This window comes from Chionomys nivalis, chromosome 24 (genome assembly GCF_950005125.1).
Source record: "Chionomys nivalis chromosome 24, mChiNiv1.1, whole genome shotgun sequence".
NCBI classification, from domain to species: domain Eukaryota; kingdom Metazoa; phylum Chordata; class Mammalia; order Rodentia; family Cricetidae; genus Chionomys; species Chionomys nivalis.
Window position 1 is genome coordinate 44,322,608 of NC_080109.1, and position 15,490 is coordinate 44,338,097.

The 15,490-nt window shown below is 47.6% G+C and overlaps 1 protein-coding gene across 1 annotated transcript in view; it reads right to left on the reverse strand.

Annotated features, from left to right (window-relative positions):
* Nucleotides 1–293: 293 nt before the first annotated feature.
* The window catches only part of Nceh1 (neutral cholesterol ester hydrolase 1), a 62,991-nt gene continuing 47,794 nt past the window's right edge, over nucleotides 294–15,490 (reverse strand). Inside the window, exons 4-5 of the mRNA XM_057757275.1 lie at nucleotides 2,763–2,934; nucleotides 294–1,243 (exon numbers count right to left, since the gene is read on the reverse strand). Coding sequence (XP_057613258.1) covers nucleotides 626–1,243; nucleotides 2,763–2,934 — 790 coding nt within the window. The 3' untranslated portion in view covers nucleotides 294–625. The remainder of the gene's footprint in view (nucleotides 1,244–2,762; nucleotides 2,935–15,490) is intronic.

Sequence of the window (15,490 nt, forward strand, 5' to 3'; positions counted from 1 at the left end):
TTGACTCCAAAAGATTTTCCCAGGGACACATCAAGTACATGCACCGTCTCCTTTTCCAGAATAGGAGCAGAAAGGAACTTTCAAGTCTCCTTTCAGCCCGCACTGAATGTACATCATCCTGTTCATAGATTAACACTCTGAGGGAAGAAAAGCCTTTGAGAAGTCCACCCTGCTAGAAATCCTGTGAAAATTCCCACAGGAAACACAGCCATTGTCAGAGGCCGTCCCTGGCTCTGCTTCGGAGCGCCCCCGAGTGCCCGGCCCCTGCTCTGCACCCACGTCAACCGGGGAACTGAAGAAAAAGCTCACGTTTATTCAGTTCCTCAGAAGTTACCACCGCACCCACAACTGGAAAAGTTCTTGTGGAAAGAACATAATAGAGACAGGACCTAGGGCTAATTCTAGCTCCTCAAATTGTGACCATTCGTACCACGTGGACGACAATAAAAAATAGAGAAAATGGCCAAGATGTTTTTAAACTTGCCAGTGAGTCACTTTTACAACGTAGATTATCATAAGGTCTTCAGGGTACAGGTTCCAATACACATGAGAAACAAGGGAGAGGAGCCGATCCTTCCAAAGCGAATGGAGGTCGAGAGCCTCGTGCATCTGAGAAGTTACTTCGTCACAGGTTTTGATCCAGCCACTTGATGTAACTATTCCTAGTCCGGATGCCTACAGAGAAGTTAGTCGGCCAGCTTGTGAAAATCATACAACCATGAAAGCCATCCTCAAAGTGGTCCAAGGTCACGTTCACACCTGCACTCTCCAGGCGCTTAGCGTACATGATCCCGTCATCCCGCAGGACGTCGTGCTCGCAGGTGAGGATGTAAGTCTTCGGCAGGCGCTGAAGCACTTCCTGGTCTGCGATGAGCGGGGAGGACAAGGCATCCAGCAGCTGGGGGATCTCCTGGGTGATCCTGGCATCACCTGTGGTCTGCACCACAGGCTTGTAGTTCTTTCTGATGGACGGGGGCAACAGGGATGTCCAGTCGAGATGGGCCCTCAGGGCCGTAGCCTTTTCCACATCCAGTGACGTGTGGTTGTTCACAATCATGGCCTGCACGAAGTCGTAGTTGCCTTTGAAGTAGTCCACCCAGTACTTCACCATGACGTGGCGCGGCAGGATTGGAGTGTTCGCGTTCTGCTGGTAAGACGGCGTGTTGAAATCCAAAGCCTGGAGGACCGGGTAGATTAACGCCTGCAGTTTGAGCTTATTTTTAAGGCTGTCAACGTAACTAAACTAGAATAGAAGAAACGTAAGATTTTATTTGCATCGGATACTTTTATAGAAAGCAGTTTACAGAATGTTTTAAATAAACGAGTGGGTTTTTTAGAATTAAATAAAGCGTTCCATGTCACCAAGCTAAGCTGCTGGACAACTCCTAAGGCACGTTTACTGTTTGTGACTTGCAGTTTTGAATGAGTTCCCTGTTATGTGACCCATGAGACCTCTATGCCCCCAATAATGCTCTACTTGTTTCTATCTATCTTTTAGTACTTACACACCTTGGTGCACATTACATGTGTGTAAATTATAAACCTTACTCTACATGGGGTAACTATATTGTCCCACTTTGTAAATCCAGCATTTAAAAAGGAGATGGAAAGACTCGTGGTAACCGAACTTTTTATTCCTATTAGACAACAAATGGCAATGACTTCTGAATTAGGGGGAAAAAAATCACAAATCTTCCTCCTTTAGAGAAGGACAGAGCGTGAATAAGGGATGGTGGGACTCCGGGGTTCACAGGTACTGGCGACAGGAGCTTTCAGTCTCTGTGCTGGCACAGTGAGTTCACACAGGCAAGCAATGAGCGCATGCTCAGAGGGAGCCCAAGGTGGAGGGGGTACGACTTCCCATCCCAGCAGCCTCAGTTCACTGGTGACTCTGCATGGGTGACGATATTGTCCCATTTTGTAAATCCAGCACTTAAAATTCTGCATGTGGATGCCACATCTTGTCCTCACTTGGTTTCAGAACCCATCTCCTGGTAAGATGTATGTGAGGACTGTGTGCACGTGGTCTCACTAAACCCTTGGATGACCTTATCTTCACATTTCCAGGGCTCATAGAACAGAGGGATTCGGGCATGGACTTACAGCTCTCCATGGTGGACCCCAAATTCTGTCTATCTTTGAGGCCTATGAGCCAGGCATGGTGGTTTGCACCAACAAGCCCAGCACTCCAGATGGCTAAGGCAATAGGATCAGAAGCTCTAGTCCAGCCTGGGTTACATAGTAAAACAATGTCTCAAAACACAAATACATTGGGAGTGGTGGTACAGAACTGTAATCTCAACACTTGGGAGGTAGGAGCGGGAGGATCAGAAGTTCACGCTCATCCTAAATTACATAGAAAAATTGACACTGCCCAGGGCTACTACATGATACCCTATCTCAAAAAACAAACCAAAAACACCAAATAATAAAAGTAAATGAAACTTTGGAAAATGGCTTAGCATTTTAATTTCTCTTAAAACTCTACGAAAACAATTACAGGTATGGAAATTTTAGTCAAAATAACCCATTCTGCAAGTCACACAGTGCCAGGTAGGTAGGGCTATTTCGTGCCCACACATCTTCCTGAGCCTCTTCAGAGACACTCCTCAGCGCCCCCTTCAAGAAACCTCCCAGAGCAGTCATGTGTGGGTGCTAGCCCCATGCTGAGCAGCCCCACCAGGAGTACAGGAGCATCAGCAGGGCATGCCCACCCCTCCCCCAACCCTGCTACAGCAAGCACCCTGAGGCAATGCTGTTACCTGTTGACTAAGAGCAGCGGCCAGATTCCCACCAGCACTGTCTCCTGAAACAGCAACTCGGGCAGGGTCCACCTTGTACTTGTCTAAGACTTCTGGCCGCAGGAAGTATCTTGTGGCACGAACGACATCGTAAATTTGCTCAGGAAAGAAGACCTGTGGAACTAGCCGGTACCTGCGAAGACAGAAGCAAGTGTTCATTTTTAGGACGTCACCACACTTTAAAGGTGACTCCATGTTGACAGAGACAAAATGAAAAATTTAAAAACCAGAAAAAGAGAAGAAATTAAAATAAATGTAAAACATAAAAATAAATCATTTATTTCCTTGTAAAATAGGTAGAGGTGGTAACCTGGCACTAAGCAAAGTCCATAGAAAATAAATGCTCAGGCTGGCTCTCCTGGTTATGCTCGGCTGTTAGCCTGGTACAGGCAAGAGTCACCTGAGGGAGTCTCAATTGGGGGACTGCCACCATCACCTTGGCCTGTGGGCACAGCTGTCTCTGTGGGGCGTGTTCGTGCTGGCAGATGCCTGTGAGAGGCGCAGCACGCTGTTGTGAGAGCAGACTGAGTGCCACCTAGAGGGAGTAGGACAGTGAGCAGCATATTCTGTGGCCTCTGCTTCATTTCGTCCCCAGATCGCAACTCAAGTTCCCTCAATGTGGACTGGAACCAGGATGTGTAAATCAAATACACCCCTCTCCGTCGCCATGTTGGTTTTAGTCAAGCTTTATCACGGAAGCAGAAAAGCAACTAGGACCCCAACTGTGATGTGTGGATGCCTATAACCCCAACTGTGGTGTGTGGACGCCTATAACCCCAACTGTGGGGGGTGGAGGCCTATAAGGCCAACTGTGGGGGGTAAAGGCCTATAATCCCAACTGTGGGGGGTGGATACCCATAATCCCAACTGTGGGGGGTGGAGGCCTATAATCCCAACTGTGATGTGTGGATGCCTATAACCCCAACTGTGGTGTGTGGACGCCTATAACCCCAACTGTGATGTATGGACACCTTTAATCCCAACTGTGGGGGGTGGACTCCTATAACCCCAACTGTGGTGTGTGGACACCTATAATCCCAACTGTGTGGGGTGTACGCCTATAACCCCAACTGTGATGTATGGACACCTTTAATCCCAACTGTGGGGGGTGGACTCCTATAATCCCAACTGATGTGTGGATACCTATAATCCCAACTGATGTGTGGATACCTATAATCCCAACTGTGGGGGGTGGACTCCTATAACCCCAACTGTGGGGGGTGGACACCTATAATCCCAACTGATTTGTGGATACCTATAATCCCAACTGTGGGGGTGGACACCTATAATCCCAACTGTAGTGTGTGGACACCTATAATCCCAACTGTAGTGTGTGGACACCTATAATCCCAACTGTGATGTGTGGACACCTATAATCCCAACTGTGATGTGTGGACACCTATAATCCCAACTGTAGTGTGTGGACACCTATAATCCCAACTGTGATGTGTGGACACCTATAATCCCAACTGTAGTGTGTGGACACCTATAATCCCAACTGTAGTGTGTGGACACCTATAATCCCAACTGTAATGTGTGGACTCCTATAATCTCAACTGTGGTGTGTGGACACCTATAATCTCAACTGTGGGGGATGGACACCTATAATCCAACTGTGGGGGATGGACACCTATAATCCCAGAGGATGCTGATGCAGGAGAATTGGGAGTTTGATAGTGGGAGGGGTGGCATGGGTGGCCTCTATGACCACAAAAATCAGCAGAGTGTCAAATGGTGTGAGGCAAGAAGGAAGTCCCGCTCATCATGACTCAGTAGCGGTTGTTGGTTCGAACTCCAAGAGCCTGAAACTAGACAGGTTATTTCAGGCATCTCTAAGTACAGCACAATTTGGAGCAAAGTTTCCTGGTGCACAACAAAACTTAAGGAATATCTGCATCGAAGCTTTATAACCACATAAGGTATACGTGACCTCCCCCATAAAGAAGGGTTCTATAGATGGACTGCATGTGACGTCTTAAGGGCCTGGAGGTCTCGGTCACATAGACAGAACCAAGGTCACCAGGCTATTAACCTCATCCATTCCCAGGCTTTGGGAGGAAATCAGGTTATATCTCTTTCTTCGAAGAGAAAACCCTGTGTGTTTAACATTCCTGGTTCCCCTGGTGCTTAACTGAGCTTGAAAAGCTCTGTGGCCCCTACAGGTTGAGCTCAGCCTGGATAACACAGAAAGATCTTATGTCAAAACCAAACCAGCTTCAGACATCAAACTTCCCACGAGATGCACTGTGCAGGTGTTCTTTATTAGGACACAGTGACTCCATAATGGATTTCTGAACGTCTACACATCACTCATGGCAGCTCTGGGTTAAAAGCTAACTAAACAGCATTAACTAATTCACTAGTCTCACGTCTACCACAGTTCACTTGATAGATACAATAAATAAATGCAGCTGTCTCTGCTGAAGAGATCTGTGCCAGCCCGCTGCTAAAGCCAGGAATGCATGCGCTTGCTAGAACACTGGTAAAATGTCGTTTTTAACTGGAAAAGGAAGGCTAAGTTAGCAGAGCCTCATCCAGACTTTCTGGAACATTTCTGGGGCTCCTCCTAGAACACACGTTGCAAGGGCAGAGTTCTTCATCTTTTTCTGTAAGGTGTTTCAGAACTCTGAACTTGACAAGGCCACGCTCAACACAAAACCAACGACAAAACCAACAGTTCAGTCTGCACACCGGCTCAGCCTCCAGCCCCCTCCCGCGCTGAATTTCACCTTTTCTTTAAGCCTTAACTAGGAATTTTGACTGTAATTCCACTTGCTTCTGGGGCTAACTAACTTCAAGCAGTGCCCTGGGCTGGGCACATTGTAATCTCAATCATTTAAGAGGTTGAGGCAAAATACCAACTTCAAAAGTCCTGCTGGGTTACATGAGGAGTTCAAGCCCAGCCTGGGAGACTCGGTGAGGCCTTGCCATAAAAGAGAGAGAGAGAGAGAGAGAGAGAGAGAGAGAGAGAGAGAGAGAGAGAGAGAGAGAGAGAGAGAGAGAGAGAGAGAGAGAGAACATGCACTAACATGCACTACTCCATGGGCGTGAGCGGTTACACCATTTATTCCACTAGGTGGCGACATCTCTCAAGATTGTATTTATCCCTTCTCTTCCATGTAATTTCTGATTGGAAAAAAACAACAAACACCCCCTCCCCCCCAAACAGGTGCATCTCAAAAGTCAAGACACAAAAATGATGTGTTTTTTCCATTCTATCACCATCTGAGCTATGGTTTCTATCTATTGCTGTGACAAATCACCATGATCAAAAAGCAAGCTGGAATCTGGAGGCAGGAGCTGCAGAGGCCATGGAGGGGTGCTGCTTACTGGTTTGTTCCAAGTGGCTTGCTCAACCTGCTTTCAAAATAGAACCTAGGACCTCCAGCCCAGGGATGACACCACCCACAATGGGCTGGATCCTCTCCCATCAGCCACCAATTAAGAAAATGCCTTACAGCCAGGTCTTATGGAGGCGTTTTTCTCAGCTATGGTTCCCGCCTTTCGAATGAGTCTGGTTTGTATGCCAGGCTGACATCAGACCAGCCAGCACGGCCACTGGGTCATGATAAACAGTAGCTCTAGTTTTACAGGAGGTCAGCACACGTGTGACCTGTGTCATGATAAACAGTAGCTCTAGTTTTACAGGAGGCCAGTACACATGTGACCTGTGTCATGATAAACAGTAGCTCTACAGGAGGTCAGCACACGTGTGCACCTGTGTCATGATAAACAGCAGCGCTAGTTTTACAGGAGGTCAGCACCCGTGTGACCAGCATGTGCACACGCATTAAGCCGACCTTTCAGCACTGTTCGGGTGGTGGGAAATAAAGTCTGGGACAACAGGTACCTATTGATTAATCCTGCCAGTTAGTAACTCACTGAGCAAACAGGGCGAACAATCCTGAAAACAAACAGACCACAATGCTAACATCTATGGTACCATTGAAGATCTGCAGCCTAGTACAGCCTGGTAGGACTGGCCTGTGATCCAACTACCAGAGGTCAGGTGGGGGGGGGGGGGGGCTGAGAGTTGCAGACTGGGCTACAGAGGAACTTCGAGGCCAGTCTGATCAACCTTCTAGGACTCCCTTTCAGTGGAAGAGCATCATACTCTCGCCTCTCTCTCATTTGAACTCTGTGCAATCTTTTTCTTAGACACAAGGACTAGCTGTAGACTGGCTGGCACAGAACTCAGAGGCCACTGCCTATCTCTGCCTTTCAGGCGCTGGGGTCAAGTGTGGACCACCATGCCTGCTATCATTGCTCAACCTGAAAGCATTAAGAGACAAGCCCCGTCCACTCCCTCCCCCATCCACCCAGGCAGGCTGATCTTCAGCTTCCAGCCTGAGTCTTTCCTTTCCATCTCTCTCCCAGAGAAGCAGTTCTGTCTCACTCCCTTCTCCCCACTTCTCCCCTTTCCTCCCCTTCTCTCTCTCTGGCTCTCTCTCTCTCTCTCTCTCTCTCTCTCGGCCTCTCACTGCTTTTCCCTCGTCTCCCCGGCTCCCCTTTCCCTTCCCTTCTATAATCCACCTAATAAATACCCAACCTCACTCTGCATGCCGTGCCTATCTGTCTCTCACCCACTGCAGCTCCTCGTGGGACTGGCTGCTCCATCTCAGGCTCCTGCCTAGGACCCTCTGGCCCTCATGACCTGCGGGCCACTCAGGGGCTCCCTGACTGGGACTGGCTGCCTTTGTGGCTCACCGTGGACTCAGGACCCACTGCCCACTGCTGCCACTTGGGAACCTGCGGCATTTTTATTATTAGCATAACAGTTAGAACTAGAAAAATGATTAGCCCTTATATCCTCTTTAGTAACTCATGCCCATTACCTGCACCTGGCACTCCTTCCTCCCCTTGTATTTACCCTTTATTTTCCTTTCTATATATTTTACTCAACCCACACTCTACATTTGCATATATTTACATGTTTACATGTTTATATATTTACATGTTTGTGTATTTACATGTTTACATATTTACATATGTTCATTGTTTACATATGTTATTGGCTAGGTTCTTTCCTCCCTCTCTCTGCCCCCTCTCCCTTTTGGAGACAAGGTTTCAAATTTGCTAAGAATGACTGGGAACTTCTGATTCTACTGTGTGATTATGGGCGTGTGTGTGTGTGTGTGTGTGTGTATTAATAAAAGAATACATTCTAAAGCATATCTGCATCCTTCCAAGGCCACAACAATGAAGCTTCACATTCCCTTATTGCAAATCCTCTAGCCAGGTTTGGTATCTCACATCATTTGTTATGAATTTGGTGATTAGCAATTATTTCCAATACAAAATTGCTACACACTGCCGGGCGGTGGTGGCGCACGCCTTTAATCCCAGCACTCAGGAGGCAGAGGCAGGCGGATCTCTAGGAGTTCGAGGCCAGCCTGGTCTACAAGAGCTAGTTCCGGGACAGGCACCAAAGCTACAGAGAAACCCTGTCTCAAAAAAAAAAAAAAAAAAAAAAATTTGCTACACTAATAACATTCTTTTCCTTGACAGAAGGGGTGGCTGGGACTGGCTGCCTTCGTGGCCCACCGTGAACTTAGCACTCAGGCTATAGAGGCCAGAAGGCCAGAAATTGAAGATCAACCTTAGCTACCAACACAAGTGATGTCATAATCAAACATAAAACCTTACCCAAGATAAATTATATTATCTCCCTCACCAGTTGTGGTACTCTGTACATATATGTAACTCCAACTCTGTGGCAATCTGCACACCTGTATCTCCAGCACTGTGGTTATCTGCTTTCATGTAACTCCGGCACTGTGGTAACCTGCACACATATGTAATTCCAGCACTAGAAAGGCTGGGGATGAGGAATGCCAAAAACCTGAGGCTAGCCGAGCTCCATAGCTAGTACAGGCCAGTCAGAACCATATATGCAGGACAGTGTCTCAAGACACAAATAATCAATCACTCAAAATCCCAAACATAGCCAGGTGGTGGTGCCGCATGCCTTCAATTCCAGCACTCGTGAGGCAGGTGGATCTTTGAGAATTCGAGGCCAGCCTGGTCCACAGAGCGAGTTCCAGGACAAGTTCCAAAGTTGCAAAGAAAAACCCTGTCTTGAAAAACAAAAACAAAATCAAGCAAATAAACAAAAAGATGAAAACCCCAAACGTCATACACACATCACACACTTTCCTTCTAAAACCCCAAACATGACACACATATCACACACACACACACACACACACACACACACACACACTCCTTCTAAACTCTGCATGCACTTTATTTACCTAATGCTGTTTTTCAAAAACTCTGAGGTGTGAGCCCTGCTACAAATATTCCAATTCTACTACTGTGGGCAGAAACCCTGCATCTGTCTTAGAAGAAAAATCCCCAAGAAATCCCAGTGTTGCGGCAGGTCAGAAACATCAGAACCACATCACATGCTACCCCTCCTGCTCCACTTCCTGTTTCCATAGCAGACAATGGTCCCCTTTCTATCCCCGGGACCCTTCCCCATCACTTTCTCATCAAAAGCCCCGACTTTTCATTTTAAATGACATTTCTATCAACAGCTTTTTTAGTCCCCCTCCTTTCTTGGAGCCAAGGTCTCTGACAATAAGTTGTAACTCAGACACCTCAAATTTCTTGAGAAGAGAAGGGTTCAGAATATGTCAAAGAGTTCCACTGAGCACTGGCCCTGTGAGCTCAGGCTCTGTTTGTTTTGCTGAGACGTGTTTCATGTGTCCCAGACTACTCTCAAACCATGCGGCTGGGGATGACCTTGAACGTCTGACCCTCCTGCCTAAGTGCCAGAATTACAGGCGTAGTTTAAGTGGCCCTAGCGTGGAAACCAGAATTTCATGCATTGCAAGCATTCAACCTCTACCTCCTAACCCTTCCTTTAATATTTACTCCAGTGGCCAGGAAAGGGAGGCGACGTAGAAAGACTGATAATCGGGACATCCCTAATGTCCAGCAAGGCTGGAACAAGCATTGTCCTTCAAAAACAGCAGAACCTGGAAGCCAGGCCTGATGCCGTGTGCAGGAGGACAATGTTTGCCTCAGGGCGTGCCAGGTGGGTGAAAGGTTGAATGATAGTTGAGAATCTTCCTGGTGGCTCAGTGCAGCAGAGCAAGGGCTCAGACTTCCCAGCTACTCCTCCTCCTTACCCCTTCCTGGTGACTCAGTGCAGCAGAGAAAGGGCTCAGACTTCCCAGCTACTCCTCCTCCTTACCCCTTCCTGGTGGCTCAGTGCAGCAAAGTGATGAAGGTGGGTCTTGTATTCTGTTGCTTTCATTGGTTAATTAATAAAGAAACTGCCTAGGCCCATTTATAGGCCAGCCCTTAGGTGGGTGGAGTAAACAGAACAGAATGCTGGGAGAAAGAAGCCGAGTCAGGGAGTCGCCATGATTCTCCCATTCCAGACAGACGCAGGTTAAGATCTTTCCTGGTAAGCCAGCTCGTGGTACTACACAGAATATTAGAAATGGGTTAGATCAATATGTAAGAGCTAGCCAATAAGAGGCTGGAACTAATGGGCCAGGCAGTGATTAAAAGAATACAATTCTGGTGTAATTATTTTGGGCATAAGCCATGCGGGCGGCCGGGTGCAGGGGAAGCAACCCTGCCGCCTGCCGCTCTTATTACTACAGCAAAGAAAGGGCTCAGACTTCCCTGCTACTCCTCCTCCTTACCCCTCCCAAGAAAAATCCAATAAATTCACCTTGGGACCCTAGAAAGACTTACCTCACCCTGTATCTTCAGGAGGGAACATCCAAAATGGTTACTAATTGCATCCAGCTCCTGTCCTCTGTTAGAGACACGCCAGAGGAACAACCTGCGTAGTTCTTTAACAAAGCTCTTTTCTATTAAAGGCCCACACAGTGGGGTCTGAGATGGAGCTCGGAGGGTAGTGTCTGCCTACAATACAGGAAGCCCTGGTCCATTCCTATCACCACAGACCCAGGCCTGGCAGCACATGCCTGGAAACCTGCAACTCAAGAGCTCAGGGCGGGGGCCTCAAAGTGCAAGAGCATCCTCAAACGCATCACAAGTTCAAAGCCAGCTTTGACTGCATAAGACCCTGCTTCTCCCCCCACCCCAAAAAAAGGAGGAGGGGGTTGGAGGAGGAAAAGGTCAAACAGCAGAAAGACTGGGACCAACAGCTGTTTATCCTCTCCTTGAAATGCAGTTCGTGTATGAACGCTGCAGACAGGTCTCCCTTGCTGTTTCTGCTTTCCAGGTTTGCCTCTTGAGAACAAGAAGCATTCACTCCACCCTGACCACACATCTTAGCAAAGGGAGGGTGGAGATCAGAGCAGAGGCTTGACTGAGTGGGTAAGAACAACATTCAGCAAAGTAGATGTGGAGGCTCACGTCTGTCACCCCAGCGCTACGGGGGTCGAGAGAAGACTGCTGCGGGGCAGAGGTCAGCTTGGTCTATACGGTGAGCTACAAGCTAACCCTGGCTACAGAAGGAGATCCCCTCTCAGCGAGGTGGGGGAAGGCAGACAGCTTTGTGGGGAAAGTACTTGCTAGGAATCACAAGGAGGGCCAGCTGCAGAACCATGGAACAAGCCAGGCATGGTGGTGTGCTACCAACCCAAGTGCAGAAAGGGCGGGGACTGGTGAATTCCTTGGGCTTCCTGGCCAGCCAGCTACAGTAGCCTACTTGGTGAGTTCTAGGCCAGTGGCAGACCTGGTCTCAGAAGAAAAAGAGGACGCACCCTGATGAAAGACACCATGCTTGTCCTTTAACCTCTATGTGAACACACATAGGGTTGGGGCTCAAATTAGGCAGATATCGGTGGCGGAGGGGGGGCCTCCACCAAAATCTTAGAGATCAAGTGCCAGAATTCAAAAGTGAAGTCTCTTCAAACAATGGGAACCTCCCAAATCCCAGCTTGAGACTTCACAGGGCTGGCTGGGCGGTAGTGGCGCTCGCCTTTAATCCCAGCAGAGGCAGGCAAATTTTTGTGAGTTCAAGGTCAGCCTGGTCTACAAGAGCTACTTCCAGGACAGGTTCCAAAGCTACAGAGAAACCCTGTCTCAAAAAAAAAAAAAAAAAAAGAACAAAACAAATAAAGAAAGACTTCAGAGGGCTCACAGTAGCGCAGTGGCAGAACATTCGCCTAGAATACATCAGGTCCTACATTTGGTCCCCAGGACTGGGAGTAGGAAATGTCTTCATGAGACAGATCTGAAAGGTTGAGAGACCCCAGTTTCAGGTGTTTATCTCAACTGCCTCATCCTTACCCTCAACCAAGACACTCACCAATTGGTAAAGAAGGAGCCCAGGCAACTCAGGAAACCATACGCTTCTAGCTTCCTCTCTTGGTGTGGTTATAGAGGCTACAGAGAGATCCACGGGCTCAGTGTGAAGCACTGGGGCCAGGTTCCACCAACTCATAGCGATTTTTCAATCACAGGTTGTCTATGGACGCAACCCGGAGCTGTGTGTGCGCACATGTGTCTCCCGATACAGGTGTGTGTGCATGTGTGATGTGTGTGAAGGCCAGAGGTCAGTCTTGGCTGGCGTTCTTCAAGATACCACCCACTTTGCTTTTCAGACATTCTCTCATTGTCTTGGAACTCAGCGAGTTAGTAAGCCCTGGACATTCATTTTCTCCACCTCCCTCGTACGGGGATTATAAATTTGCACCACCACCAACACATTTGGCTTTTTTCATGTTTAAGTGAGTCCTGGGAATGGAACTTGGGCCTCTATTCTTGCAAAGTAAACACTTTACCAACTAAATGAGTTATCTCTCTAAACCACTCCCTCCCACCTAAACTTCTAAGGGATCTGTAGTGTAAGATAAAGGCCTGGGCATTGCTTTGCCCTTTGGGTTTTGAATTAAGAAGCAACCAGAGACAACATACATCAACTAAGTATGTTTGAAAAAAGTATGTGTTACTTAATTTCAGCAAGGAAAATCAGACAATTGCAGAGTCTTCTCTCTGGAGAATTAGACTTCATGATGCTGTTTGGGCTGACTGGGGCAGATACAGCTGAGCACAATGTGTTGATCTGAGCTGCGTGGTACTGGGTTGGTCTGGTTTTGTTTCCTGTGTGTGTGTGTTTGTGTGTGTGTGTGTGTAGGGGTTGGAACTCGGGGCCTCACACCTTAGTGCACACTATCTCTCCATGGTTTCCACAAGGAAAAGAACAAAGCGAGGCATACTTCACAGTGGTTACCATGTGGTTGCACACACCTAAAGCTACTCAACGCACGTGGGCACTGCGTGGCATCCCATTAAAGCACTGTGCCTTTAGAAGTCTGTAGGACAAAGTTTAATGGAGAATCAAAACAAGGGCTTATACCCTGGTGACCATCAAAGTCCGAGTGCGTCAGCATCTTGTGTGACCACATTTGCAACAGGAGCCTACAGCTGCGCCTGGCATCTGGTGGAGTGGGATGTGGTTTAAGGCAGCTTTGTAAAACGGCATACAAATGTAGAAAATTTAATTATTTGATTAAAAGAAAATTCTTGAAATTTTTCTCATCCAAAAAGGGTGGTATGATAAACCCTTGCAGAATTTAATATTATCCAACATCCTATGTGTACCGACAAGCAAGAATAGCCATCACGCTATGCTTCCTTATTGTGAGGGCTAACTTTGTCTGAGATGGCCATGGCCATTACTTGCCTACCCAAATCACAACCTATAAGGCACTCTAATAAATCCTCTTTATATATACATTTATACATACACACACATACGTACATACATACATATACATACATACACATACATACATACATACATGCATGCATACAAGTACATTCTATCAACCTGTTCCTTTAGAGAACCCTAACTAACAAAATTATCTCATACTGCTTCTTTGAAAGAAAGATGTGAAAATCTCTCTTGTCCCTACATCTTACAGTCTTTGTATTTATGTTATTTACTAAACAAAATAGGTTAAAAGGCAGTATGTTGGAAATACCCTACTTTCTAAACATAAAATAAGATGGTCCTAGGTTATACAAATAAGAATACAACTATGTAAATTAGACATATGGCACCTTTATATGTCCCAGCTACATAATGTACAATTGCTATGTGGTCACTGCAAAGGACCAAAGCAGGGCAATGAGAAGCAGGCCCTGGCTTTACCAAAGGCCTATGAGTTCGCCGACAGGCATGTCCCCGACCCCAGCCAACCAGCACAGACAACACACTTATAGAAATTCCAACCTTTGGTGCTTGCTTCTATCGCATGAGGTAATTTCATTTCCAGGCCGCCCCAGCCTTTACCCACCAGCTTCCAGAGACATGATCTTCACCAAACCACAGTGCACAGGAAGCAAAGCCATGATGCCGCCCCAGGGGATGGACTGAAGATAAGAAGCCGCTGCACTTTGCTTATGAGCTTCAGTGGACTACGGAAGGTGCCCTGCACTGTGTCCCCCTCTCTTCCCACTGCCCAGGTAGATGAGCATCTGGATCTCTTAGTGTGCAGTAAGCATATGGGAAATTAAGAAGAAAGCAGTTGCTTCTGAGTTTTAGCCTCTAAAGACCTTGAATCCATCTCATCTACCTTCTGTGTTCTCTAAATCTAGACCCAAAAGTAACACCTGTTTCACCGCAGTCAGGAGGCTTCAAGGTAGAGAAGGGCAGGTAGGAAGAGCTCAGGGTGTGTTGTCCATGGAAGATACTAAGGTCCCGAGGGCAAGGAAAGAAGATCCTGCAATGAACAAGACTCCCGATGCCAAGTAAGCAAGCCTGACTTCCTTCCTTCCTCCTCTAGGCCTTTGAGTAACTAGGTGCCGAGACTATTGAAGGGCCCTCGAGCTTCTTCACAGTCACATTCTAGGGCCTCGCTCTCGGGGCTTGGCTCCTTCAGAATTCTATCCCCTGGCCGGTGGCCAACGCCTAAAGACACAGTTTGTTAGATGATTCCTGCTTTGTTGAGCTTCCCCAAGAATCCTCGGGGATCTAGAAGGCCCGGCTGCAGGTTTGGAAATGCCTCGGGGATGTACAAAGTAAACTCAGCTAAATCTGAGGTGACAGGCTCCTCAGCCCCGCTGTGTGGTCCCAGGCATCCGGCCACAGCGTGGGGCTGCTGGTGCCTCAGGAGAGCAGCTTTTCACACAGACTAGAGCGGGAAGGAGTCCCTTGGACCTCAGGACTGCAGTGGGCAAGAGAGAGGAGAGCCATGAAGAGGAAGATGTCGGAGGGAAGGGAGAATTGAGTCACATAAGCAGACGGTGCCCTCACTGTCTGTCCCTAGGCTTTAGCAGCTTCTCCATTTCTGCCTCTGTGATCAGGAAGGCAGGAGGCCTCTACAGCCTCTAATCTGGAGTCAGCCCCCCACGCCGCCTACGTGTCTACTTAGCACACGCGTGTGTGTGTCTGTGTCTTTGTGTATGTCTGTCTGTGTGGTGTGTATGTATGTGTCTGTGTGTGGTATGTATGTGTCTGTGTGTGGTGTGTGTCTGTCTGTGTGGTGTGTATGTGTGTGTGTGGTGTGTGTGGTATGTGTGTCTATGTGTGGTATGTGTGTTTCTGTGTCTGTATGTGGTGTGTGTGGTATGTGTGTCTATGTTTTTGTGTATGTCTGTGTGTGGTATGTATGTGTGTGTCTGTGTGTGGTATGTGTGTGTCTGTGTGTGGTGTGTGTGTCTGTGTCTTTGTGTATGTCTGTCTGTGTGGTGTGTGTGTGTCTTTGTGTGTCTGTGTGTGGTGTGTGTGTCTGTGTGTGGTATGTGTGTCT